At 42.5% G+C, this 27,570-nt stretch overlaps 1 protein-coding gene across 2 annotated transcripts; it reads left to right on the top strand.

Moving 5' to 3' along the window:
* On the top strand, positions 1–26,944 carry plod2 (procollagen-lysine, 2-oxoglutarate 5-dioxygenase 2). Of its 2 annotated transcripts, XM_076080462.1 has the most exons (20): positions 1–301; positions 9,746–9,837; positions 10,853–10,989; positions 12,890–13,053; positions 15,367–15,479; positions 15,568–15,631; positions 15,881–15,978; positions 16,936–17,037; positions 19,158–19,283; positions 19,371–19,492; positions 20,053–20,157; positions 21,047–21,172; positions 21,953–22,094; positions 22,833–22,895; positions 23,983–24,096; positions 24,413–24,478; positions 24,690–24,794; positions 25,939–26,085; positions 26,294–26,419; positions 26,592–26,944. In XM_076080462.1, the coding sequence occupies exons 1-20, from the start codon at positions 199–201 to the stop codon at positions 26,745–26,747; spliced, it is 2,271 nt and encodes a 756-aa protein (XP_075936577.1). In that variant the 5' UTR covers positions 1–198; the 3' UTR covers positions 26,748–26,944. The 2 variants fall into 2 exon arrangements, with proteins under 2 accessions (XP_075936577.1, XP_075936578.1); XM_076080463.1 differs by lacking the exons at positions 1–301; positions 22,833–22,895 and having other exon boundaries at positions 9,787–9,837.
* Positions 26,945–27,570: the final 626 nt, after the last annotated feature.

Genomic DNA, 27,570 nt, shown 5'->3' with positions numbered 1-27,570 from the left:
CCCTGGAGCAACGACCCATCTCCAGAGCTGCTCGACCAGAAAACTTCACATCCCCTGAAGGACTTTCTTTTTTTTTTAAATTATTATTATCGCGAGAGCGTCGGCTGCGTTACGATCCTGACCACTGCCGAGAGAAGGGCTGATAGTCCGGCGGTCACTCTCGCTTTTTGTCGGGGGGAAACACGCACAACATCAGCAATGGAGTACCTCGTGTTTTGTTTTGTGTTTTCATGCTGCGTGAAGTTTGCAAGTAGCGTCTCCTCTACTGACACACCTCAACCTCTTGCGCCTATTCCCAAAGGTAAGAAACTTTCTCTCTCCCTCCTATTGTTTGCGCCGAACTCAAACTCCGCATATCCACCGCTAACTCCGCACGGAGCTTCGTCAGAGTTTATTCAACACATCGTGAGACTACTGAATAAAAAAAAATTTAAAAAAAGTATTCTACCGCATGACGTTAATTAACTGTACAAGAGGTGCAGGTTGCCCGCGGCTCCCTGTCAAGCGTAACATGTAACATGAGCGTTAAAATGACATGATAATATAACATAAAAGAGCCGTCTGCTGTTTCTCACAATCCGGGTTTGCGTTTGATGTTTGGCAGCGCCTTCTACGTGCACATGACGTATGCGCGAGAAATAACTAACCAATTGCAGGCGAGATCCATTTGTTGACACTCGCTCTAGATGAAAGCCAGAACAGAAGGCACGATTTGCCATAAAAATGCCAGAATGCAGTAGTATTGGATTTCAACAGCAAACAAGCTATTAGGTGCTTGAGAAACAGAGGAGAGGTTGTAAAGCTGATGGAGCAGAGCCAAGAAGAACCTGCTCACGTGCTCAGATGTTGAGGCAGCCTACATGCAGTATAGGCTGCATGTGTAGGTCTAAAGCAGCCTGTTGTGTGCGTGTGTGTGCAGTTTTATTGACTTGTTGGCATGTCCCTCTTTGCTCAATTGCTCTAAATTACCCTCAGATCATTTCAGTTAAACGCAGCTCTTTTCACAGTCCCAGGGCTTCTAGTAAAGACCTGCAAACAACAGCATAAGTGGGTATATGCGTTTCTTTAATGCCAGTGTTGGTGTCAGACGTGTCGTGGGCTCGTGGTGTAAGTTAAGTCTCAAAATCTGGTACTTTTTCTTTTAATGACGCATTTTGTTGCGGGGGAGGCAGTCCAGTATTAGGGCACAACAGCTGCCTTCAGCCTCCACAAGTCGGTTTTGTCCTCTGGTCTGGACTAACTGGGTGTCTCCCCACATATAGCCACATTAACTTCACCGGGGTTAACATGTTTGCCTGTGAAAGTCCTGTTAGTACACCTGGGGGGGGGGGGGGTTGTATCAGGAGGTAAAAGCCATGAAGCTATTAAAAATATCAGGAATTGAATGCGAGGGATATTTGCAGCTGTAAATGAAGGCTTTCATACTTTTATAAGGCCAAGCAAACTGAGTGCAGTGGAGATTTCATTTAATGACGCTAAGAGGTTATTATATAAAAGTATTTTAATTAATTGCATTGGGTTTCATTAACCAAGATTTAACCAGGTGTCAGATTTACAGAGAAGCTTTTAAAGTATATAATGAACTGCCCTTGCTACAATAGTTGATAAAAAGGAACACTTCTTTTTAGAACAATAGAGGCATTTCAGGTTTGGATAGATTTGATTTGGGTAGGAAAAAGAGTGGTATAGTCAATATTTAGTTTAGCTGTGGTTCATTGCGATGTTCTGCAAATAACTCTTTCAGTGTGTAGAACAGCAATACGTGATCTCGACTAGTTTATAATTTCTTTATGTGAAATCATTCTCTAACTACTAAATACGTAGCGAAGCACTAAACAAGCCACTGACTCACTTAGCAGATTATGCAACTTAACTCCATCAACAGTTTGCTGTTGAATTTTAAAATCACAACACCATAAACACATTGCATTACACACATGCCTTGTATTCCAAAGCTTTAGATATTCTTTTGTTTTTCTTATTTTTCGAACCCAAATGGAAGCCTTTTGTTCTCGACTCAGACAAAGTGATAACACACACGACACACACCTGTGTGGGTCGTAACATCTTTATTACACCTATTGTATCAGGTGTAAACAGTGTGCAAACATTGTACCTTTTAGGTGGGTCAAGATGCTGGTCATCATAGTGACAGGGTACTACAAAGCAGAGATAGTGGATAGCAAGGAACCAATGAAAAGGCGAAACAGAATAATGCACACACCGGCTGTATAGAGTTATTTGTATTGAATGCCACCTGTGCAGACGTGGGGAGAGTGTTTCTCTGTTGGTTCAGGCTTCACATTCTGATACCTCTCCGCCAACTCCTCTCTGAGACCACAACGACCCGCCAACGGGTGGAGCACAGACTGAAACGGTGTGATTCAGCAACAAAAAGGGACTGTGGAATAAGGAATGCAGGCCTCTGCCCATTTCTCACCTATGCGCACCTTGCCAGTTGCTGTGAACAGCTGACGTGGCTGTCGGATTGTCGGTTTTGGAAAGTTACAAAAATGGGGCAGAGTAGACCCCCCCCCCCCCCCCCCCACTGTCCAGCCACCTGAAAGGAGCCTTTCACTTATTTCTGACAGACTGTGTGAACAGCACTTCTGAGTAACAGTAAGAGTATTTATCGGATTCTACTTTGAACTTGTTTAACTTGAAGATGCCACTATCTGAAAAAAAAGGTAAAAGCTTAGGTGATCTAAATGAGATCTGTTTTACATCAACACTATCTTACAGAGAGATGTTGACAGTTGCTTGGAAACAACTTTCTGACATTTACAAGGACACACTTCTGGGCGAGTGTGTGTGGGAGACCAAGATAAAGGCCATAAATCAGTATGATCTGCTCTGCGCCACTGTTTCATGGGCATCTTTAGATTAGACCTTTCCCAGACAACAACACTGACGTGTCAGCAGGGAGCATTTTATATAGAAGAAAAGGAAACTCCACCTCAAGTTGCCCTTGCCTTATACTCTGTATCACAGCGCTCTCTATTGCATGTAATTCCAGTGTAACGAAGAAACAAACCCTGTTGGCAGGCCAGACCTGCAATCATGCCTTAGCACGTTGTTGCTTCAGCACCACAAGGTCGGTTCCCTGCCTTCTTTTCAGCCAAAGAAATGGATGCTGTTGTCTGTTTTTGTTTCTTAGACGTCTGTGGTATTCTGCCAACTTTTGAATATATAAGTTGAGCAGGATATCGAGCGGATAGTTCCCATGATGCAATACTCAAGTGACATTTCAGCAAAGTTGTCAGGACTGGAACAAAAATCCCATTGTTCTACTTAACAAGCCATTTAAGTGGCCACCATGTGACAGTGTGAATTAACAGCTGTTGGTCTTTGAAAGACCAATGTTGGCTGAGTCTTGAACTGAAACAGCTGACAGGGCGGACTGTTGAAATTGCCACGTATTGTCCAACTTGTAGAACTTTATTTATGTTTAAGTATGAGGGTACTGAGGCTGGAATATTTACTGTAACGTATCAACGTGATACAGTTTTCAAAAGGAGAGAAATGGCTTCATGAAAATGACACCGTCACAGGAAAAAAATAACTAGGCAGGACCAACTAGCAGCTCTTTACTAGGACGTTTGCCTTCAGGTAACAGGTATTCCAATCATTTCAAATTAGTCTTTTTTTAAGAGCCAGAGATTTCAGTTTGCACTTCGGATCCATTGAAGCCTGTTGAAATAAATCAGCTCGCTGAGGAGAACATGTATAGATGCCAAACCATGCACTTAGGGAGCAGAGCCCTCGCTGCTCGTCTTTAAAGCCTTTCCAGGTAGAGACACAGGAGCCATTTCAAAGAAGCAGCATGTGGCTGTACATAAAAACGCTCGGCTCATAGATCCTTTACAGGAAACATTATCAAAATCTAATAGCCGATATCATAAGATTGTCTTCTGCTTTCCATTTACAGCAATTTCAGCACAAAAATTCAAGCACACGGTTTAAAACCTAAATTGTTGACCTCGAAATGCGTCACGTTGAATTAAACTAGTTCCCGTCAACAATGAAGGATTTAAAGCTCTTCAGAGGAAATGACCGCCCTAACTGTAACGCATGACATGACCCAGATAATATTAGTTGCTTTTTTTCTCCATTTGAGTTGTTTTTGTCGGGTAAAATAAATAAGCTATTCTTGTATCGAAATGACGTGACTGCAAAATTGTTTCCTGGCCCAGTGCTGGTGACATCATGCCACATCCTAAAGGCTCAAGTGCCTGTGGTTTGATGTGTGTAATTGAAAACACAGCTATTTTCAGCAGACGGACTTAAACGCAGCCCGTGTGGTATGGAAATGGTGTGCTTTATCAATTATGGTGACTTTAAAACGTCGCTAGAAAATAAATGCCATTTTAGTTGTGGACAGCTAAGATAATGTCCGACTAAGCAACCTGTGAGCGTTATCCAGTTCCTTTGTGTATCCATCCCTCATATATGGTGACTACAGCTAGTTACAAACGCATGCATACTCACCTATAGCAACAATGGTATGTCTTCTGCCATTAGATATCAAGTGCTACTTCTGTGCCAAAGCCACTTGCAGTTGCATTCAAATTCTAACGCATTCTAAAGCTTTAAAATATTTAAATGTACCGTAGGTCGGGTAGCATCTATGTTTAGCTAAGGGCTGAGTTAAAGAAAGTTTTTTATATTTTTATATATCGATCATATGTAAATATCTAATTCTTACGGAGAATTTACGGAGATGTAGAGCGAGTTTCAGGTCATTGTTGAGCTGTCCGCCCCACAACTTTACTGTTTCGGTTCACTCTCACTGCTCTCACAGTGAAAGAGCTTTAAAAACACAGCATACACAGCCTGCTCAGCACCAAATGTCATTAAAGAGCCAGATATTTCCCCCCAGGAGTTGACAGAAAACCAAAAGCTAAAAGAATATTGGATTTATGTTTGCTAGGTGGCCAGAAACAGGACTCCAAATGAGTGATAATGTTGTTCCATAACTGCTGGATGAGTAGATGAGCAGCTGCTAACAAAATCCCCATATCAAAATAAAAAGGTGCTCACAAACTATTCCCGCTGTCCTCAGATGGGCAAAAAGTGGTTTAATATCGCATGAAGCCTTTATGGACTACAGAGTGAACATTTGATGAAGTTCAGAGCGGTAGTGTTATTTTACAGTTGGATGAATAACACATTTGCACTGTTGGTGAGATTAAACATCCTCCTGGTTCCAGCTGTGACCCAATTTTCCAATTCAAGCACCACTTGAATGCGATTCTGTTTTTCCAATGGAGGTGAACAACAACTTAAAGTTTAAGTAGAGAAAAATGTTGCCATCCAAACTGAAGTATTAAGCAGTGCCAGAGTTAAAGTAAGAACATGACACTTGCCCTTTTATCTTTTGCAAGATGGATGAGGATGACTCTGAGGAATGTTCTGCAGGTCTCTGTGGAGCGGAATACGCTCTGCTTCTGCTCTGATTAAGCCCGTTCACTGTCCAAAATATGGATTGGGACTTCTTCAAAATGCTCGTCTTCCCTTTACTGTTTTGAAAAGTAGGCCACTAACTTATTTGCCTCTTCATTTCTCTTTGCTAAGGTTTTATCTTTCACTTACATTGTACATGTGTGACAGGTCTGTTTCCATTCGTATACCTGCCAACAGAATGTTGTTTTTTCCTATGAATTTAAAATGCAACCTGGCTCAAAATGAGTAATACAATGAGGGGTTCCAGCTGTACAATGCAACAGTGCACATTACTGCTGACATTCTGGCACAGCTCAAAGTCCTGGGAGTCAGCTGCACTCAGCGCATTTAAACAATTCTCTCTGTACCCTGATAGTAACGTCTCCCTTCATTATTTCAGTTCAATGACTTGAGTTAAAGTTAAATTCACATTTCATATGATGAGGACCGGCTGTTAAAGAGGGTGCTCATCCTCAGGCAAATCTCCAGGTTCAGACACGGCACATTGGATCGCACTTAAAAAAGCAGAACTACTGGTCTGGTCTGATTTGCTTATTAGCAATCAAATTTTTTTTCCCCGTATGTTTGAGTAAATGTACTTAATTAGTTTCTTGCTGTACCTGGAGTTAAAGGCAGGCTGAGCAAACAGATGCAAGGAATGAGGGCTATTAAAGAAAAGGTAGAAATAACCTTTGACACAGAACGGGAATGTTACGCGGCGAAAAAAGGGGCGTCATTTGTGAGCTTTCACACTGCGAATAAAAGGCATCCCCCAATCAGGTTGCATAGAACGGACATATTCAAAATGTAGTCTACAGCAGTGTGTCCCAAACTAAACATGTCTGGGGACCCAATTATTAAATATGCATGAGTATTTAAGCATATACAGCATACATGTTAAATACTTCATAATTGAGACCTAGAAGGGATTTTGGCTGAGTTAACACAATATATCTTTTTCATTTCCAGTCATTAACATATATATATATATATATATATATATATATATAAAAGTAAATGTTATAAGTAGGCTACAATTATCAGGAATACGAACATTCAGCCACTTCAACATTGCATCGCTGTCGGTAATAATAGTTTTGATGTAAAAAACATTTATCATGTCCCTGATATGTAAAGGCCTAAAACTGAACTACTTGCACTTTCCTTTGCCCGACACCGTTTGTGAACACTGTTTACTTAGATGAGCAAAATAGAAAGAACAGGTTTGTGTTCACTGTCCAGGACTGTCTCGTTAAAGAGGAAAGATCCTGTTATACTTAAGCTCAAGGCCAGGGAACAGTCCCATGATCGTGCTGTTCGTTCTGCAGGAAATACTTACGTAAGCGTTGCCCCAGCCAGTGAGTCAAAACTTTTGCACGTCTTAGTGGGGAAAGTTTACTTGACGGCTCGGCCCACGCGGTACAGGAAGAGACCGTTTGGCGTGCAAAGCTACAACAGCTCTGTCTGCGCTACATTCCGTTCCTCCAGTGGGCTGTTCATGCAGTACTGACAGGTTTCTGTGTTTACTCTGACTAGCCACTCATCCTCCAAAACCTTGGCTGTCTACAAACCTCTCCTTATGAGTGTTGCCACCGGTCTCTCAGTTATGCTTCGTTATCAATGTGATTGACATAAACACACATCAGAGAACTGGAGGATTGGCATATGATGCAATGTTGTAGTTAGATTGGAAGGTAGGTTTCAAACTATCGTTGTTTTTTTTTCTCCTTGGGGATTCATTTGAACAATGAAGCAGTACGAGACAGCAAACCTTACCAAAACAAATCAATATACAGTCTGCATTTTGAATGAAAAGGGCAGACATCCAGACACTATTTCTAAATAAGAGGCAAAGAGAAATCCAGTGAGACCTTACTACTTTCAATCATGTGAACTCCGAGATTGTTAACATAAGTATAACTTAGTAAATGTGCATTTGAGTAATAAGTGGATGCAGATCATCCTGTGTAACATAGAATTAGATGTCATCTGCGTAGAAGGCTGTGATGGCATGAAGGATGGGTGGAAGTCAGATTGGGTGACGGAAAACCCGAACAAAATCTGGACTAATTGACGACCCCTAATTTAACATGATACGAAATATAGACATAAATCTTGGTTTGCCATAGAATTGGCAGATCATAACCACTCTCACGGTGTTTTGTGTTGTATTTAGAGACAATATGGCAACATCCAGAAAAGGTTTCCTTCCACAGTTCACACGAGACCATCGTGAATCCTGATAGATTTTCTCCACCAAGATTTGTGTGTGGGAAACCCATGAAACAGATTCGCCGACATGTTTGAATAAAAACTTTAATCTAGGCAATAAAAGTCAGCCTCATGTCTTCTAAATCAAAAGGTGGTTTGCATCCCCAGGCTGTATTTAACTAGGGGCTTGCTTGTTGAGATGCACCCATGTGACCTGTATGTTTAGGAAGGGCGGGGATACGCGTGGCTCCATAAGGTCAGGGCGAAGTCACCGAGCGGTACGGTAATTGGTGTAAGCTGTCGGCACGTTTCTCCCCCGCGGCAAACGTCTTCCCTGACATCACGAGAAAGACAATGTTTTTGTTTTCAATGCGCGTGCTAAAGCACTGCAGTAGTTTAGTGTTGTTAGACATTTAAAATCATACTACTGTAAGTGAACAGAGCAGGGATCACAACATGCAGCTCACCACAGGCTTTTATTGCACATATACGTATGTATATATATATATATACACTGGATATGAGTTTATATTATGGGGACATAAGAGTTCACTGAATTTATTGCAAAGAGAAATACAAAACATGAGTCTGGCTGTTATCAATAGAATGTTCCTGGAGGTTTCCAAATATTGCAAAAAAATTCCAGCAGAACATTCTACAGCACCAGTATACTCATACTCAGTCAGAAATGCATGCCGGACGGTCGAATAGTTCTGGGGACATTTTTAAAGGTTTTTTTGTGTCTGTAAGTATTATGAATGGCTTCTAGGAGAGATGGTCTTAAAAGTGTATGGAAATGTGTTTCCCAGATGTGGGACATACTCACGCCTGCTTTATGCTACATCATCCAAAGACAAGAGCACGGACACACCTATGTGGCTCAGGAGAGGCACCACTTCCCTCTGCGTGGTGCTCATTTAGAAACCCAGATCTGTGCTGTCTGTGTCTTGATGCTGTTAGGGAAACGATTTCACATCTGGTACAGAACTTCTGTGTCAGAGGAGAACTGGTATGGCTATTAGAGGCGCGACAGGGCCACAGCCTAGACTGGGATGAGAGAACGGCTGAGTCACATTGACAGGAAATGGATAGAAGGACACTGCTTGTAATGTACTGTAGTGTTGGTACTGTAGTGTATGGGAAGTGGGTGATTTTGATTATGCTGAAAAATAAGGATTTAGAATAGAACCTAGACTCTTGTATGCCCTGAGGATTTCATTAGTTAAAATAATCCCAAAAATTAAACATGAAAGGCATGTCTTGCACAGTTTAAGAGCTGGAATACAGAGGGCACTTTCGGGCCCTTTATACGGCCCTGCTATGTTCTCCTTCATACTTCCAATACTACTTGCAAAAGTCCAATAAATCATTTCACCAGGGTCGAGTGGAAAGTAGTGCTGTATATTAAATAGAAGGCAGATTGGCTCTTGAAACATGAAAAGCAGGATTTGTATTCAACTGGTCCTCTAAAACCATATTAAAATGCTATCAACAACATTTTGCGCATATTTTAATTTCCTTTTGGAAGCTGGAAATTAATGAATACTCCGGCTTCATGCAATAATAGAGTTTGATGAACCGGATCGAGTGATCAAGTGGACCCCCAGTTGCTTTTGCATAACACAGTGGGTGTAGTCTGCCTCTCTCTAGCTTCATGTGAGGCTACGGTGCTAGTTTGTGTTCGGTCTAACCCTTCCTCAAACCTCAGACGTCGGCACTCATGGCCACTGGAAATGTCCCGGAGGTTTGCGGGACTTCTTTTAACCCAGGACCAAAGAAATGTCAACGGAAGAATCCCAAGTTTAAGAATATGCTTCTGTTTTTGAATCAAATGAAACCTAGAGCCGATGTTCCTAATTTGAGATGTAGGTTTAGACTGCTAAACCAAATAGGAAGCAGTTTGTTGACATAGGTCTGAGGTTAACAAGGAGCTTGCTTCACAGAATGGGGAATCACAAACTCACTGTGTCTTTTAGCTGCAGGAGTAGAGCCGCACATCCCTATAATTTGGTAGACAAAAATCAGGTGATGACTTTATGAGTCGCAGCTTTTGGGCTGAATGTAAGATTGTGGAAATTGCTTTATTTTGCAGAGAAATTGCTCGTCCTGACTGTTGCTACAGAGGAAACAGATGGCTTCCTGCGCTTTATGCAGTCTGCAAACTATTTCAAGTACACTGTGAAGGTAAGGTTTTCTCCTCATTTTCTAAAATGATGCCCGCTAATGTGCAGTTTGTCCCGGCTAAGGATGCCACACACACACACACACACACACTCACTAAGCAGCCAAATGTTTCCAACACACACATCCCAAGATTGATTAGGCCTGTTAACGGGAACAATGGAGTGCAGCAAGCTGCAAAGACATCCATCTTAAAGGGATATTTCCTTAAAATAGGTCCAGAAATCCCCTCTGAGGTTGAAACCAGTGGTAATAAAAACACTGGGTTTTAGTGCACCACCCAAAATTGTGTGGTCCTCAGCTTCAATGTGTGACCCAGCTGCACTTGTTTGTATTCAATCTCCTGCAGACACACACTTGCAAGCTACTCTGCTAGCTTTTTTGGGACACTCACTGAGACTTTTATAAATACGAGTTAATGTTGTCATCTTCCTGTTATTCTTTGCTTGGTTATGCCGTTGCTTGGTGTGGATCTTTGTACAGCAAACCCACTGACACTACATTAGTAAACAAAGACGAACAGGGAGCTGATAATTTGACCGCAACTTAGGTTCTACCTCAGTTCTGCAGGAAACTCGGACTATGTGGATCATCGGTATGCAGCTGCCTTAAACTCCAAGGCTCACACTCTTATCTTCATCTCTCCACACAGCTGTGTGCTGTGTTATTTCAATCACAGGAACATTGTGTGGAACTGTATTTCGGCAGCACTTACGCAAATGAGCTGTTAAAATGTAACATAATTGCCCTGTTTTTCAAAGCAGCTTTATTTTCTTCTCATAGATATTAGTGGACACATCTTACTCCGCCCTATTCGAGGACAGTTCTTGGAAATGTCTCACATATTCAAAGTGATTTTTGTTTTCTCCCACTGGCAGAATTGCTAACTGGTTTTGAGAGATAAACAAAAGAAGAGTGAAGGACTTTAGACAGTGGGGATTGTTACAGTGCTGCTGGGCTGCCTTCTGGGGACGTTTGGTGTCAACGAGGCTCTGAAGCTTCATGTGTTCTGTCTCAGGTGTTGGGAATGGGAGAAACATGGAAAGGTGGTGACGTGGGTCGCTCCATCGGCGGAGGGCAAAAAGTCAGACTCCTGAAGGAGGCCATGGAGGCTCTGGCTCACCAGGAGGACCTTGTTGTCCTTTCCGTGGATAGGTATGTTGATGAACAAAGATATGTTATTGCTTTTTTTGTGTTTGTTCATCCCTTACAGTCATATTCCCAAGCGACATATTACCTTTAAATACTGCAGGAAGGTGAAGTGCCTCATTCTGATTCCAGATTTTTGCAACTAACAAGTAGAAGAAAGAAAAAAGACGAAATACATTTGTTTTTCTTTGCTCACTTATGTGCGTTTGTTACTATTTTTAGAGATTGAGCTTTGCTCCAATTTAGCTTTCATTTAAAATCTAGAACATTTCTTTAACAAGAAAGAGAGGCAAAACACCTTTAATTGCTAAGTAGATGTATGAATTAAAAATTTAACTAATTTTCACAATCACAGACTGTAATAATTGCTATGAAAGTGACACCTCCTCAGTGAGGTGCTTCTGCACAGTTCTAACCCCCCCCCCCCCCCCCCACACACACACACACATTCTTCTAAAGGCATTATTACAGAGCAAAGGTAAATATACGAGTGTCATTTTCACATGCAGGTAGCTGCAGTTTTCAAAGCCGATGGAAAGTTTTACCGAGTTAATGCGAGTGGTTTCGAATAATAACAGCTTTTGCACGCCATATTTCCTCAAATGGAGCAGAAGATGATGATACTTAGTGCACGATGTCACATGAATAATGTAAGCTATAATTGCTGTGCAAAGTTGTCACACCCTTGAAACAGGTAGTTGGATCGTTTCTTCCTTTAGAGTAAATAATTGTAGTGACAAACTGCACTTCATAGAAGAGGGAGCTATTCAAATGTGTTTTAAAATATATAATCCTGCTGGTTTTCACAATGTTTGATTCAGTCACAATCTCACATTCTGTCCTACATGCAACTCCTTTCCCGAAAATGTAAGTGAAATTAAAATTCATTAACTGTGTTGTTGAGCTTCTGAGCGTGGGCTGAAATTCCTAAAATAAAATAAAAAAAGATTGCATGCAATTCAAAAGCCATATAACTCAAACGGAGACTTTAATTGTCATTCACAGCTAAAACATTTTCAGTCACTACGTACATTTGGAATTGGCGGAAATGTGTGATTTGTATAAAAGGACGTTTGGGCTTTAAAATGGGAAATATAACCAGTTGAGTTAATGAGGTTAGCTTATTACCCAAACACCACACATTTGTAAAGGCAGTATGAAAAGGTGGTGGTTCCCACTTTTAAATCCATTAGGTATGTTTCTCCTAATATCACAGTTCTGTTGTAGAAGCAAAGACATGAAGCAATCTTAGATGATAATGTAGGCAGCGAATGTAAGACAGTCCAGTTCACTCCCAAGCAACATCTGTCTTGATTATTTCCGTATTATTCACTTTTTAAGCATGATTAATGAGTTAACCAGAGACAGAGGGTAGTTGTATGAACATCTGTCGGCCAGATGTGGATACAGTAGAGCACACGGGCTTCTTCACCCATCTTTAAACTTCTCATTACATGTCTGACCGAGGTTGGCTTTCACTTTCCATGCAACCTTCTATAAATTGTGTGCATCTAACACAGAATTTCTTTTTGGATTGGTTTCCACATCCGAACAGATGTATTTGAACAGCAGCCTGCTTTAAAACAAGTCACCACGAGCCCTCTTTAAAGGATTAAGCACAGCACCGCTGTCTGTCACAGAACTGCGTGTTAATGTCTGTCAAAGCAGGACTCTCTTGGTAATACCTCACGGTACAATCCAGAACCGCTTGCCTATACAAATGCTTACTCGTGAAGAATGTTCACTGTTTACATTTAAATGTTTATCCATCTCAAACAAGTAGAAACCGAGGTTGTGAGTCAGAAGCAAGATAAAAAACAGACTTAAAGAAAGCTGTCAGACTGCCCCTGAAGGGGAAAGACGTGATAATGATCTGTTGTATTCTATCTTCACTCCTCCCTTACAGCTATGATCTTATCTTTTCTGGGGGACCAGAAGAGATTCTCAGGAAGTTCCAGCAAGCCAATCACAAAGTGTTTTTCGCTGCAGAGGGACTGGTATGGCCGGATAAGAAACTAGCTGACAAATACCCCTCAATCCGCAGTGGCAAGCGCTACCTCAACTCTGGAGGTGGGTCTAACAGATTCTAAATATGATCAAAACATGTTTTGACCTGTTGAATCCCGTCCGTCATGGTGGCTGACAAGATACTGGCTGAACACATTGTTATGTCCGCCAGGTGTAAGCCTGGATGGAGGTTATGTGTTGGTCGTGTGTGTGTGACTGTGTGAGTGTGCAGCTCTGCTTACTCATCAATCTTGGATGGTGTGTTTGGCTAACGGCTAACGAAACAACCAGTACACACTCTGCCGAGTACCTCTCGGCCGCTGCTCTGCCGCTCAGTTTTATTGGGGTTTTTTTGGGACGCCGTGTTTGGCTATCCGCTAACTGATCTACCAGTCACATTGCTGTACCGCTGCTAAGCGGGCGGACTGCGACTTCGAGCCCATTGCGAATGTAACATAGCAGCGCTGCTTGTTTTTTAATTTGAATAAAGCCCGTTACAGCACTGGTTGCATTCATCCAACCGCACAATACAGCAATAGTTGTTGCAGACCCACATGGCAGAGAACTGCACTCTACTGAGTGCACCTTTCTGGTTTGGATAATGCAAACGCCACCCTCAATTACGCAACCATCTGGTGACGAAAAGTAGATGTTAAATTGTCACCCTTGTCTAGGTGTATCCCTTATATGAACATCATATTTAGATTCCACAATCTAAAAGTTGATAACCATTTAATTTCTGTTATGTGCATAGCGATAGTATGTTGGGGTAGACTAGTGTTAGAGTAACCTGGAGGTTATCCCAGAACTCCTATGGGTGGGCATGGCTCTATACATTCCACCTTCAGCTGTCAAACTTTGAAGAGCTGCAGGCTTCGCTGGAATTCAGGGGGCTGAGCAGCCGTGCAGCAGGCTCAGTGTTTTTGTCTAAAGAGTAAAATATAAAACCCACAAGACTTGTATTATTATCTCCTGCTGTAAAATGGAAGTATATTTTTCCTGTAAACTGTTTACTTGAAGTATTTCCTGTCCAAGGTGGCAGAAGAACACTCGTGTGTATATTAGGCTAACTTCAAACTTCCTTTTCAACCATTTTTTTTACTATAGATTTCTTTAGTGGTCACTATTCGGAACTTCATATGAAGATGTTTCGAGGCATAATATGGTTGTGACATGAACTACATGAAAGATGCTCAATGAGGGAAAAAAGTACTGAATATGTGTTTTTTACAAAAGGAACATCAGGACATGGCCAGTTGCAACCTGCCAGTCGTTCAGGACACTGAATTACTGCCTTCCCTGTGGTCATCAGTCCGGTCTGACCTCCCGCGTATTGGAGCCCAGCAGTCTCAGACCGATCACAGGCCGTTTTTAGCATTCACTGTCATTGACATGGCATGTGGATTTGTCTTGGCCCCCAGAATGTGCCACAGTTTGTATAAAATTGCAGGCTCTGTTTGTGTTCCTAAGGCCACCGCCCATGTGACCATTGGGGGAAAATTGTATGGCATCTGGACACACACACTGCTTTGTCAACGAGAGTGGAGTAATTCAGGGACGGAATCAAGATACAGAAGGGTTGTGTGTGTTTGATTAGGTATATTAAATCTGATCACAAAGCAAACGGATGGTGGTTGTAACAAGGGGCGTGGCAGCCATTAGGGCGAGCATGAAGCAAGAGCTATAAATTAAACAGTTTCTGTCAAAATAGACACACAGCAGAGCTATAAAAGAGAGAATTCTTTGCATTGGCTCAAAAAGGCATGCACTTCCCAGCACTCTCTCCAGGATTTTAAAGCCACTGATTTGAGGATACGCCACCGGCAATATGATTATCATAAAGTCTCAGAATGTCCTTTAACTTTTTTATTGCTACTGCCATTTAGATTATGTCATGTCTATCCAACGACTTGTTTACGAGATCTACGGCTTTGCTTTTTCTTTCCCTCTTTTTTTTTAATGATGGAATGCAAAACTCGGCACACCAGCGACATACCCAAACCCTGCAATCTGTCACTGTGGTCAGTGTCCTTGAGCAAGAGAAGGGAAAAGAGAAGATGGGAAAACTCGAGGAGAGATAGCCATGAGACTGTACATTTAGAGAGGGTGTGAGATATTGTACCGGCACACACCGTCGGGAGACAAATATAACGTACAGATTGCAGCTTTCTTACTGACCATTATCGCACTCCGTTCTATCTACAGACCGTGTGAAGAGAGAGTGCCGGCCCATTTCTTGTGTGCTTTGGGTTATTGCCAGAAATCGCTCTGGCAGTATACTGTAATTGTCACCCAACAGTCTGTCCGGACCTTGTAAACGACTCTCGACCCTATACTTTACCGCTGGATGTGTTACATACTGTTTATTACTTGCAGGTATTATCGGCTATGCCCCATACATAAACAGAGTTGTTTCACAGTGGAACCTCCACGACAACGACGACGACCAGCTCTTCTATACCAAAATATACTTGGATCCTTTACAGCGAGTAAGTACCTTGTGTCAATGCTTAGTATTAAAGTATATATTCCTATAAAACGGCTCTTGGATGACTAAGATATCCTTTTATATTTCAGCAAACTCTCAACATGACTCTGGACCACAAGTGCCAGATTTTCCAGAACCTGAATGGGGCCGTTGGTGAGAAATCACAGAAACCAATCTGTATATTATATGCCAAAACTCAATTATTTTAAACCACAGTTTTCTGCTGGCTCTTGTAATGTATGTTGTTTTGCTCACGCGCTGTGAACGATTAGATGATTTCAGAGAAGTTGTAAACTTGGAGATTTACCCCAGCGAGTTGAAAACCTCCTGAGCTCCGGCCCATGTGGCAAGTCGATTTTCATAACCTGGCCTGAGATGTCTCTTGTTCCTCTTTTTTGGCAGATGAAGTGCTTCTCAAGTTTGGAACAGACCGCGTACGAGTTAGAAACACAGTGTACGACTCGCTGCCAGTGGTCGTCCACGGCAACGCAAACACCAAAGTGAGTAAGAAGCGATGCAGTCAGACACACCTAACAGAGCGTACTATGGCACAGCATAGAAACGTTTAAGTTAATCAGCCTCATGGACAATAGCTTTGCGTCGAGTTATTCAACTCTTCTTTTCCATTTATTTTTGATTTTCATCCAATGAGCATGAATCACCAAAGATTTCATTGCACTGCATGCATTCCCACACATTGAAGAAAAAATATACAAACTGTTGTGTGATACTTGCCAGTAATCCTGGCCAGGAAATCCAGCTCATTATGTCTATGGAGGATAGAGGTCTGGCCAAAGCTAGGCCACAATAATTCTGTCAATATGTCCCCCACTTTATTTTCGCAATGGCTCTCTGTAAATTAGAGTGATGGACTCAGCGAGTAGAAAAGCCGGATGTCTGTAAGATACCATCATCATTCCGGGGAGGTTTTTTTCCTCACTGCACCGTCAGCGCCCGTCTCTGGCCTTCGTTGGTAATGAACCAAACCATTGAGTCATTCTTCCCAGAGAATTAGTAGATCACAGAACCTCCGTTAGAGCAGGGGTTCCTACCATTAGAGCTTCCTCGCTAGATTCCTGACAATTGGTTGTACTTTTTTCACAGTTTTCACGCTATGACCAGTCTGGTTACGAATACGTGATCACAGCGATAGTGTCTGCAATAAGAGATACTGAGAAGGGATAATTACACCAGATCATGAAGTCTCAATTCTACAAAGAGAGATATTTATAGCCTGTCGTCTTAAGTCTGACAAGTTATTCTGCCAGCTCACCTAGCTCCTCCCTAAAAGAAGTGGATTGAATACCCGCAGTAATATTCCAAGGTATTCCAAACACATCATGATGAAGATCAAAGGGAGCCCTGCACTGAATCACAGAAATATTTGGAGTTTTTGCTTATGCCGATATTAATCTTATGTAACCTGGCATTCACCTGCTGAAATCTTTCCTTTACAGATGTACTTGAACTATTTGGCAAACTATGTCCCCGATACATGGAACTATGAGCACGGCTGTAGCCACTGTGATGACGACATTGTGGACCTGTCCCAGTTAAAAGTAAGTTATTTTCTTAGTATTTCCTGTTCTCTTTTGTACATTTCTCAAATTGCTGCTATGGAAAGTTTGTACTAAGCCAACTCCTTGTGGACACAGGAAAAGAAAGAAACATTGCCTGGTCTTCCAGCATGAACCATCTATCTATCAGTGACTGTCTAGACAGTAGGAGTGGAGCCCAGCTTGTGATAATTCACCAGATATGCAAGACTGTTTGTGCTGCACACACTCCCTTTCCTACAATAATAGGCTGTGTACCCGTTGGTCCTTTTGGACCCTTTTAAAAGAGCATAAGTGCCAGGGAAACTACTCGGGGAAGAGGAAGCAGTGCACTGCTGTGGTGCAGGATATGGCTTCTGGGGTTTCGACAAGGGCTCATTTAAAGGGGAGTCACTGTTGACCAGCCTGCCTTTTAGTGGGCTTCTCAGTGTGGGTTGTACCCGCAATAGAGTTATAGTGGTTACGCGGAAAATGTGTGGCAGAGTGCAGCCAAGGCTGGCGACGTATAGACAGCAGGAATGGCAAAAAGATTCGTCTGTGAGGCTGCGTCTGTTATGAAAACGTACTTCTCTCATTGCGAGCCAGTGAGGCATAGAAGAGTTCCCAGTTAGTCTATTCTATTATCGCTGTTTTTATCTACTTTGTTTCTGCAATTTAGTTTGGCATAAATCTGCCCAAAAGCGCAACAAAATTGGTCTCCGCAATCAAATTTGTATTAAAGTCTTGGCTCTACACGAACAGCACAATGTAAATCACAAAATTGGAGTCACGAACCCCTCAACGTTTACTCCGTTTCTGTCGGCTCCTTAAATAAATGTGCTTAAACAGTTTCACTGGAGCCGATTCAATACAAACCCAGCTACATGAAAGGCATCTCTGTGGAAGTTGCTCTCAGTGACCTTCCGTGATGAACGAAGGAAATTGCTGCCTCTCGATAATAGGCAAGTTAGCGGAGAATCTCATTCCGCCGTGCCACTCTGTGTGTTTTGGGACAAAGCCGTCTGTAAGATCACGTCATGTGGAAACACTGGTCAAACTGCGTCCAGGCCTTTCTTGTGGGCGAAACCCAGAACACTGGCTGTCTAGCTTGGTTCTTCGTGTCCTTTGCTTTTGGGAATAAGCTACGGCCTTGCAAAGCGTGCTACTTCTACCCTATACTGAGCAAGCCAGATCCCGTCACTACCTATTTTGTCTCTAAAGACCATGTGTTGCTGCTGTCTGCTTTAACACACACTTTAGTCGTTCCGTCCCCCGCCCTTTTTGCCACTCCTTTCCTTTCGCTGCCTGTCCGTGCTATGTCCACAACATCTTAGGTTCACATTGGCAAGATGCTCGGGTTCCCCCCCTTTTTTTGTGCCTGAGAAACAGTCATTGCGGAACACGCAAATTAGACGGTTGGGCTCAGATCCCTTTTCATCCCCGGCCCAGACCTTCGCTGTGAACTGGTCAAGAGGACGAGGAGACCAGGCGGGCTTGTGTGGGCTGGAGCTGTCCTGGGAAAATGTTTCCTCCTCTCCTCTGAGTGTCGTGCTCTATTTCTCTTTATATATCTTCTTTGCCCCAACTGTCTGAGCCTTCATTTTGTACTGTCCTCACATCACACAAGAGACACACGTGGCAACCGCAAAGAAACAAAAAGGCAAAGAAACATACTAATAGTTACTGGATGTAACTTAAGTTCTATGAGTACAAGGAGGAGAAGAAGAGAGATGGTGAGAGATGCCGCGGACGAGAGACGTGAATCATGACCAGATTGTCATAGTTTATAAAAAATATATAATATCAGTTAACTTACGTCAGTAACTATCAGCTGCCTGGATGTAACTCGAAAAACTTCCACCTCAATGCATTTGTTCTGCAATAGAGTCTGCATCACAGAGAAGCTACTAACGGACTAATAATAAACAGATAATAAACCCCTCTAACGCTGCCCCCATGGCAACCCTCCCGTTCCACAGGAAACACTGAAGAATGCCGTCACTGACAACATCTGTTGCAGCTTCACTCTTTGCTTATGTCTGACGTAAGGTGTCAAATCATCCATGATTTATGTTAAACAGTGCGCCTTCGCCAAGACCTGTTGTGTGAAATAGTACTCATTTCTCTGCTCTCTGTTTACACAGGAGTATCCCAATGTGTTGGTTGGAGTATTCATCGAGCAGCCAACTCCATTTCTTCCTGAATTCTTCCAGCGGCTGCTGACCCTGGATTATCCCAAAGATAAACTCAACATTTTTATCCACAACAATGTGAGTGTATGCAGCTGATCTAGACATCTACCCTGCATGGCTCCATATACGTGGCTTCTAACCCATTAATATTGGCTCCCTGCTCAGGAGGTTTACCACGAGAAGCACATCCAGAAGTTCTGGGAAGAGAACCGAAATGTGTTCAGCTCTTTCAAGGTTGTGGGACCAGAAGAAAATCTGAGCCAAGGAGAGGCCAGGAACATGGGCATGTATGTCTCTACATCCGTCATCTCTCAGGACCTGTGGTTTGAAATGCAAAATTGATGAAACCAGATGATGGGTGTTTTTGGCCCCAGTTGATCACAGCCAAAAGGAAAACTAGCATGTAAAATGATCTTTAAGCCTCTAGATGGTGCTTGCATGATTTGTTTGACATAGCAGTCAAGTAAGTGTAATTCTTCCCTCTGAGTCATTCTCCATGAGCTCCCTCTCTCATTGATCAGTGTTAGAGTAACTAGTCTGTTGTCACAGTGATAATTCAATCTGTGAGACCGCATCACATAGATCTCATCACAGCACGGTACGCCTTAAAGCATTGTTAAGGACAGCCCTATAATGAAGAAGCCTCAGGTGTATTAGCAGTCTCTAATCTTCCTAAAATCACATTATCCACCGGAGGCCAAAAGACAAGTCAGTGAGCAGCCTGACTCTGCAATTAAAAATGACATCTTATACTTAGGAGTTAATGAATTCCACCATGTGACCGTGATTACTTCATTGAACTGTAATCAGCCCTGGATTGAATAATCACCGCTTTCTCTTTCATTAGGGATCTCTGCCGTAAGGATGCCACGTGCGACTACTACTTCAGCCTGGATACAGATGTGATGCTCACCAACAGACAGACACTGAAGCTCCTGATTGAGCAGAACAGGTAATCACATGGTAGCTGGAATAGAAACCGCGCCGGAGCTCATTCGACAAGCCTCCCTTGGTTGTTGTGATCGTTGAACCGTTGAAAGTGGCAAAACCGCAGGAACATTATAGCCGAGTGAATAAAAGTTTTAAAAATAAGCCGCTCGGGCTTCCCGTTTGTGCTCGGCCACATGGGAACAGCGAGAGAGTCTATGGCACTAACCCTGAAATGCCACTTTACATTATACCAAAAACATACAGGCAAACCCCTTGTTAAGAAACCTTCCCGTGAACTATGTCATTGTGGCTGTGGCGCTGCACTGTGACCTTGGAGTCACGCAGCGTAAAAACCCCTTCTAGGATATTTAAAGACAGCATGAGAATTCTCTGCTGGCACTGAAGTTGCGGGAGGAACATGCCAATCTATCGCAACTCAAAGAAAGCATAAGAGAGTCGTAGCGCATCCATATCAAGCAGCACTGTGATTTACGGCTCAAATATTTCTCTGTCTGCCCAGTTTATTTCATGGAAAAAGCAATCCCTTTCATTGTGGTTTGGGTTTGCTAAAAGAACAGCAGTGGAAAAATCCAGTGTTACTGTATGCCATGCAAATTCAAAGAAATAGACCAGATTCTAGGTAAAAAAAACCAGCCTTCTGCAGCGAGCTGTTATCCTCTCTTGAATCCAGTTGTGTGTGATCTGCGACTCTGGTTTACATTATGCGCTTCAACGATCTGCTGGTGACTTGGCAGTGATCATATCTTTCCACAGAGAGATTGGTCTCCTTGATGCAGCATCACTGCAAAGACCCAGTACATTAGGTGGCTGGCTTTCTGTGAGATGCCACTGACTTTTATCTGCTCCGACAGAATTACCATCTCTCCACTCTGCCTCCTGCTTCCCTACAGGAAAATAATTGGCCCCCTTGTCACTCGTCACGGCAAGCTGTGGTCCAACTTCTGGGGAGCCTTGAGCCTGGATGGTTATTACGCTCGCTCTGAAGATTATGTCGACATTGTGCAGAGGAAACGTGTGTAAGTCACAAGTGCCTTAAGGCTACACACACACACACACACACACACACACACACACACGGCTTTGCATTTTTATGGTTCACACATTGGATCTCTCAGCGTGTCCATGACTAAAATAAATCTTGTCCTATTGCGCTGAAGCGGTTCTCATCCACGTTTAGCCATAAACACCAACACACACACGATGCCTTTATTATGAGCTACATCCTAGGATACATATGTGAACATGTCATTAAAGCCACAGTCAACCTGAGCGGAGATTTAGTGCTGGGCATCAAAGCCGTAGTGTGACATAAGTTGAAATGGCGACCAGATGGTGCAAAGGAGTAAAGCATTAATCCACCAAAGTGGAAACCACAGATTTAATCACCCGCGGGCCTGTGGGGGTGGGAGACAGGAAGGGATCAGGTCTATAGCAGCTCCTACTGGTTGGTCGGTGTGTGCGTGGGCCGAGAGGGTTGGGATCTGGAGATAGACTATAGTGCAAGTGGAATAGGCCGTAACAAACTGGGACAAAAAGACGGGAACATTTCAAACACAAACTTCTTGATAAATGCTTGTAATTATAATATTCAGGACACCTTTTATCACATTTGACATGCGCTGCCCTTATCGTACCACATAGTTCACCAATATGTTTTCCACCAACTCCTACCACACACACCTGTAGTCGTGGATGTCATGAGGATTACAATAAAAAGCAATCTCCTGCAGCACTCCAGGAACGCAAAGTTTACAGTAAAATGAGCACATTGTTTCTCCGTGTCTTGTCGTTTCTAGGAGTATGTGGAACATTCCTTTCATGGCACACGTATACCTCGTCAAGGGCACTGCTTTGAGGAAGGAACTGAAGGAGAGGAACCACTTTGTGCTGGAGAAACTAGACCCAGATATGGCTTTTTGTAGAAATGCCAGAGAAATGGTAAGAATACTCGACCGCCATCTTAATGGATTCATGCCTCGATAGTGTACACATCTTGTCACGTTGTAGTCTGCACTGTGTAGCGTCTATAATAACATGTCAGTATTAGGACACGTAGCCCCTGTAGGGGACGTATATACTAGGAAATGTAATTCTGTATTCACATAAAGAAAAGATTCACACAACGAGTTTAGAATCTTGACACTAAAAAAAGTTTACAGCTCAACGGAAACGTTGAAAAGACGGGCAAGTATACGGGCATGAACCTCCTCTGTTTGTGGTTGCTCTATGGTGCGTTTCAGGTTCTCTGCTCCCATCATCCTTCACTTTCTCTTGCCCGTATTGTCATGTGACCACAGGCAGTGCAACCCGTTGCAATGCAATGTTTGTCTTGTCCGTTAAGTCTTTGTTATCTGTTCCTCCAGCTGTGTTTTATCTCACTGACATGTCACCTGTGCTCTAAACTAAACATCTGCCATGTCTGATCCAAACTTGGCGTGCTTTTGGATTGCTTGGCCTTTTTTTTTCCCCCAGCATGCATTCCTCCCATGTTAACCCACGAAAACATCAGCTTCAGAGGGACCCTTGCTACTTGTTCATGCAGGCATTTGTTCTTCTCCTCCTGAGTTGCTTTATATGCAACACATATATATATATATTTCACCTGTCACCCCGTCTGTTAATCTGAAACAGTAATTTATGTTATTCTATTTACATGATGCTTCTCCTTCATTTTAGACCAGTCACAGAGAAAAAGACTCCCCTTCTCCGGAATCATTCCATATGCTCAGGCCCCCAAAGGTTTCCATTTGTTTTGATATATATTGGTGGAATTCATAAAATGGAATATTGATTTTCTGTCTATGCTGCTGCCTATATCCTTACGTAAAAAAAAAAAAAAAATCAGGATGTCTGGCAGATGTTTGGAAATTGATGTTGATTTTTTTGCTTTAGTTCAGGTCTAAAGTCAGATATTTGTTGAAGCTAGATAAAGAAAAATGCCTGTTTTTTTTAACAATACATGAGGAGATCAAGAAAGAGAAAGAAGGTTGGAGAGTGGATTCACATGCAAGTCCCCTGTCCTGATGCTTTACTCCAAATGGCCAAACCTTCCAGGAAACGCGTGTAACCATCTGCTCCCTCCAAACACACCGACTGATCTCAGACTAGGCTCCAACAATATTTATTTTCACTCACGGAAACCATCTGGACTAAATCACAGCATTCACAAAATGCGTTTGTGCATTACAAATTCAAAACTCGCACCAGGATTTTGCTAAATTACTTGTAATTTGTCTGCTTTTCCCCTCACAAAGCCTAGTCTGATAGTGAGTCCAAATCCAGCCCAACACAGCACCCCCCCCCCCCCCCCCCTCCCCCACGCTTCACTGTAAAGGAAATGTTATTCCTGGACTTGCTTTGTCCCAAGCTGCCCAACACCCCTCTATCCCTGTTCTACCACTCCTCTCACCTCACTGCCCCCCTCCCCTGTTCCCAACCCACCGACATCTTTCAGCCCCTCCCTCCCACCACCCATAAATAATCTTAGATTATTTATATGGTATTCGTGTCTCTTTTGGTTCTTCGTTGACCCTAATTGATTTAAGTGTGTTAAAACACACTTGAATCGCACTTTATTTCTTCATTTTTTTGGGGCAAATGAAGCTTTGAAGTAGTTTGCCACAGGTAACGCTTTGTCAGGTTATATGCCAGTGCTAATTGATGAGTGTTGAAGTTGTAAACAGTCTCAATAATTATGACCTGCCGTGTGTTGATGTGCATATATTATGGCTCTGCAGACATGGATCTGTTAGAAATCCTGCCAGTGAGACATTAAAGAGATTTCAACTTTTTGTGGAACTGACTGAACTTTTCCCGTTTGCCGCAGGGAGTCTTCATGTACATAACAAACCGGCACGACTTTGGGAGGCTCATCTCCACAGCCAATTATAACGTTTCTCATTATAACAATGACTTGTGGCAGATATTTCAAAACCCCGTGGTAAGTCATTATGATCTCTCATCATTGTACGTACACAAAGAAAAGCCATTGTTTTTTTTTTGTCTGAATAGCTGAGATAAACAGCAGCCACCTGTAAAGGTTATTAGCCATAATGGAAGGATTAGAGATGCGGGACGATTTTGTCGTAATGACCTCAGCGTGATAAGACTCCTGACTGATAAGGCTTTGTGATTTACTACTGTATTTGGCATGCTGGGACCTGCCCTGTGGGAGAGGGGATTAACTCTGAGGTATGTAGGTCAGCAAACAATCCTAAAAAAAATGGCAACTAATCTAAAATGATTCATCCTTACAGGACTGGAAGGAGAAATACATCCACCAAAACTACACTCAAATCTTCACTGAGAACAACATGGAGGAGGTTTGTATTAAGCATGTGTGTGTATCTGCATGTGTGTGTTGGGAGATACAGACAGAGACGGTGAAAGAGAATGACCACGCAGGACAGAAACCTCCACATCTGTTTTTAACATACCTCGTACTACATTACAGTCACTGCAGCTCGAGGTGAAGGTGAAGGTGTGACTCTATTCTCAGCGGTCTCTTTGTGTCTGTGTGTGTGTGTGTTGCAGCCGTGTCCAGATGTGTTCTGGTTCCCAGTCTTCTCAGAGAAGGCCTGTGATGAAATAGTGGAGGAGATGGAGCACTTCGGTTCATGGTCTGGAGGCAAACATGAGGTCAGTACTGTTAGCTCAGGTTTACTGAACACAAGAGCTGGAGTCAACACACTGCAGGCACACGTGCATTTCTTTGCTAACAGCTCTGTGAGGCTATGCTAACACGCTCACAGGGGCAACTCTAACATCTTAACAGGTATAAAAGGTATAATGTCAACGTGTAACAAATGTTTTTCATTTGCTGAATTAACGGAAGCTTTCTTTTTCAAATTAAATCCTATTATCTCTCAACAAATGAATTATTTTAGTGCTAAATAACACCTTTCTAAAGTTGGTGACAATAGGTTGCCCAACTATTTCCCTGCCACGGTTTCACACAGGCAGCACAGTTGGAAACACCAGGGCACATTTTCTCAACCCCATTTGCTGTAATTTATTCAGCAGGCATTAAAAACATACACTACTTTGAAATTGCCTGAGTTAGATAATTATCACTGGATGAAGCCTTGCATGTCTCCTTGTGGTAAAGTGTTTGTTGTAATTATTCCAACCCAGACACCAACAGAAGGGAAATAATCCCGCATGTTGCCTTGTAAACTTAATTGTAACAGCCATGTCTTTGATGTCTGAGCTCTTACTTTCAAAATACCTTTCACACCATGTCATGGAGGGGGGGGGGGGGGGGGGGGCAAATGTTAGCCAGATGTAGGGGGTAGTAGGTACTTTCTTGCATTTTGATGTCATAATTTTGTGAAGACATGCACACACGAGTGGTGTTCAGGGTACTTGTACACACATGCTCAATTTTATTATCATTCTTTCCAGGTCCATAGTTTGAATATAACCAAATAAATGGTTATGATGTTGTGTTTTATGTTAATGGTGTCTATTTCATGTGGCCTGTTTTATGTAGTTTGAAATTGGTAATTAATGTGTCTAAGAAAGTTTGTCTGGGAGACTAAATATGTACAGATACTTTGACTGGCTCTGGGTAAAGGCTGAGCTGGATGGCTCATTAAGCCTCATGCAGGAAGACAACAGTGCAGCCTGCGGTGTTAAAAACACACACACAAGCACACACACACAAGCACACAGACACGTCGTCATTACACTCTGCGATCGCACCACATTCGAGGACGGTGGGTCATTTGTTCCGTCGTCACTCACACCGCATCGTGCTTTATTTTCCTCTACTTTCTCTCAGGACAAGCGGATCTCCGGCGGCTACGAGACCGTGCCCACGGACGACATTCATATGAGGCAAATCGGCTACGACAAAGAGTGGCTGCACTTCATCCGGGAGTTCATATCGCCCATCACGTTAAAGGTTTACTCTGGCTACTTCACTAAGGTCAGTGTGAACTCGTGGAGGAATAGAAGAAAGATAAACACCGCCTCTGTCTGCCCCAAATCTAAAAATTGAAGTTACCTCTTTCCATGGAACCTGTTTTTACATGTGAAGTATGTGAATGAACAGTGGCTGACAGCTTTTCCATTGAATATGATCAATGATACACTGACTGTCAGCTAACTTGATGTATTCATGCACTTCATCACAGGGTTACTCAATAATGAACTTTGTGGTAAAATACACGCCTGAGAGGCAAGCGTACCTGAGGCCCCATCACGACTCCTCCACCTTCACCATCAACATTGCCCTCAATAACAAAGACATAGACTTTCAGGTAAGGACTTGTCCTGAGGGAGATGCATCGCATACGGTGCATTACCTCAATCCATCAAATTTGATTACAGCGTCTTCCTACTATCCTTGATAACCCCGTTGACTTGTTGCGACGACCATTAATCTAACACTCAAATTAAAATCTTGACCATTATCTTTGCCTTTTCTATCAGGGTGGGGGTTGCCGTTTCCATAGGTACAACTGCTCCTTAAATTCACCCCGGAAAGGCTGGAGCTTCATGCACCCGGGACGGCTGACTCACCTCCACGAAGGCCTGCCCACCACCAACGGCACCCGCTACATCGCAGTGTCCTTCATCGATCCCTGAGCTGATCCCATTATTCTGTGAATGAGTCTTTTCACTTCGCTTTGCTTTCTTTTCCCCGTCATGTTTGTTTTGTTCCGTGTCCCAGATGTTTTGCTGAAGCTATTCTTTTTTTTTTACAAAACCAGAGCTTTAAAAAGGAATAAATGATTGCATGAAAGGAATCTCTGTCAAACAGAGTGTAGATGTGAAAGGAAAGTAATTCACACTTTTAGGGTACACAACTGTGCCACACTCATTTCAGATCATTCTTTTAATTCTGAACCAACAACCGAGGTGGAATAATTGGTGCTGTAGCTTACCCGGATTTTCACATTAGTAATTTACAGTTTCATAACTTTGCTAGCGTTTAGCTGTACCATGCACGGACGTTTGTGTTTCAGGTAAAATGTCACTGAAGACATTTATACGATAAAAAACCGGTCACTGATTCAATGACTACTGGTGCTTATCAACACTCCACAATTCTGCATTTGAGATTTAAGTAAATATTTGTTTGAGTGCAACCGTTTCTCTACCATGAAACAGTTTGGATTATATTTGTGATTTAAAGTTTGATACGTGCCCCGAGATGAATAAATCGAATTTTGGAATTTTGCACACCAGAAAAGCAAGACAGCAGAATTCAATATGAATTCTGTTTGAATGAAGTTCAATATTCTCTTTTACTTGAAATATTTCTCGTCCTCTTTTATTGGAAACTGGTAACATTCATTTGCTTTCCTGAAGACATGTCTGCGATATTTTTCTGAGAGATGTGTATGAATGGATTTCGAAACTCAGCAAGTTGTTTAACTTATTGTCAAAATGTAATAAAAAAAAAAAG

The sequence above is a fragment of the Anarhichas minor genome, unplaced genomic scaffold (genome assembly GCF_050575085.1).
Source record: "Anarhichas minor isolate MPS153535 unplaced genomic scaffold, ASM5057508v1 ptg000074l, whole genome shotgun sequence".
In the NCBI taxonomy this organism is placed as follows: domain Eukaryota; kingdom Metazoa; phylum Chordata; class Actinopteri; order Perciformes; family Anarhichadidae; genus Anarhichas; species Anarhichas minor.
Note: the sequence above shows the minus strand (reverse complement) of the source record. Positions and strands in the feature narration are given on the sequence as shown.

What these genes read in the sequence shown, in the direction of transcription:
- plod2 (XM_076080462.1), top strand. Translation starts at nt 199, where the DNA reads ATGGAGTACCTCGTGTTTTGTTTTGTGTTTTCATGCTGCGTGAAGTTT. An exon ending in TCTTGCGCCTATTCCCAAAG is followed by an intron (nt 302 to 9,745) that starts GTAAGAAACTTT and finishes TTTATTTTGCAG; the next exon opens with AGAAATTGCTCGTCCTGACT. An exon ending in GTTGTCCTTTCCGTGGATAG is followed by an intron (nt 10,990 to 12,889) that starts GTATGTTGATGA and finishes CCTCCCTTACAG; the next exon opens with CTATGATCTTATCTTTTCTG.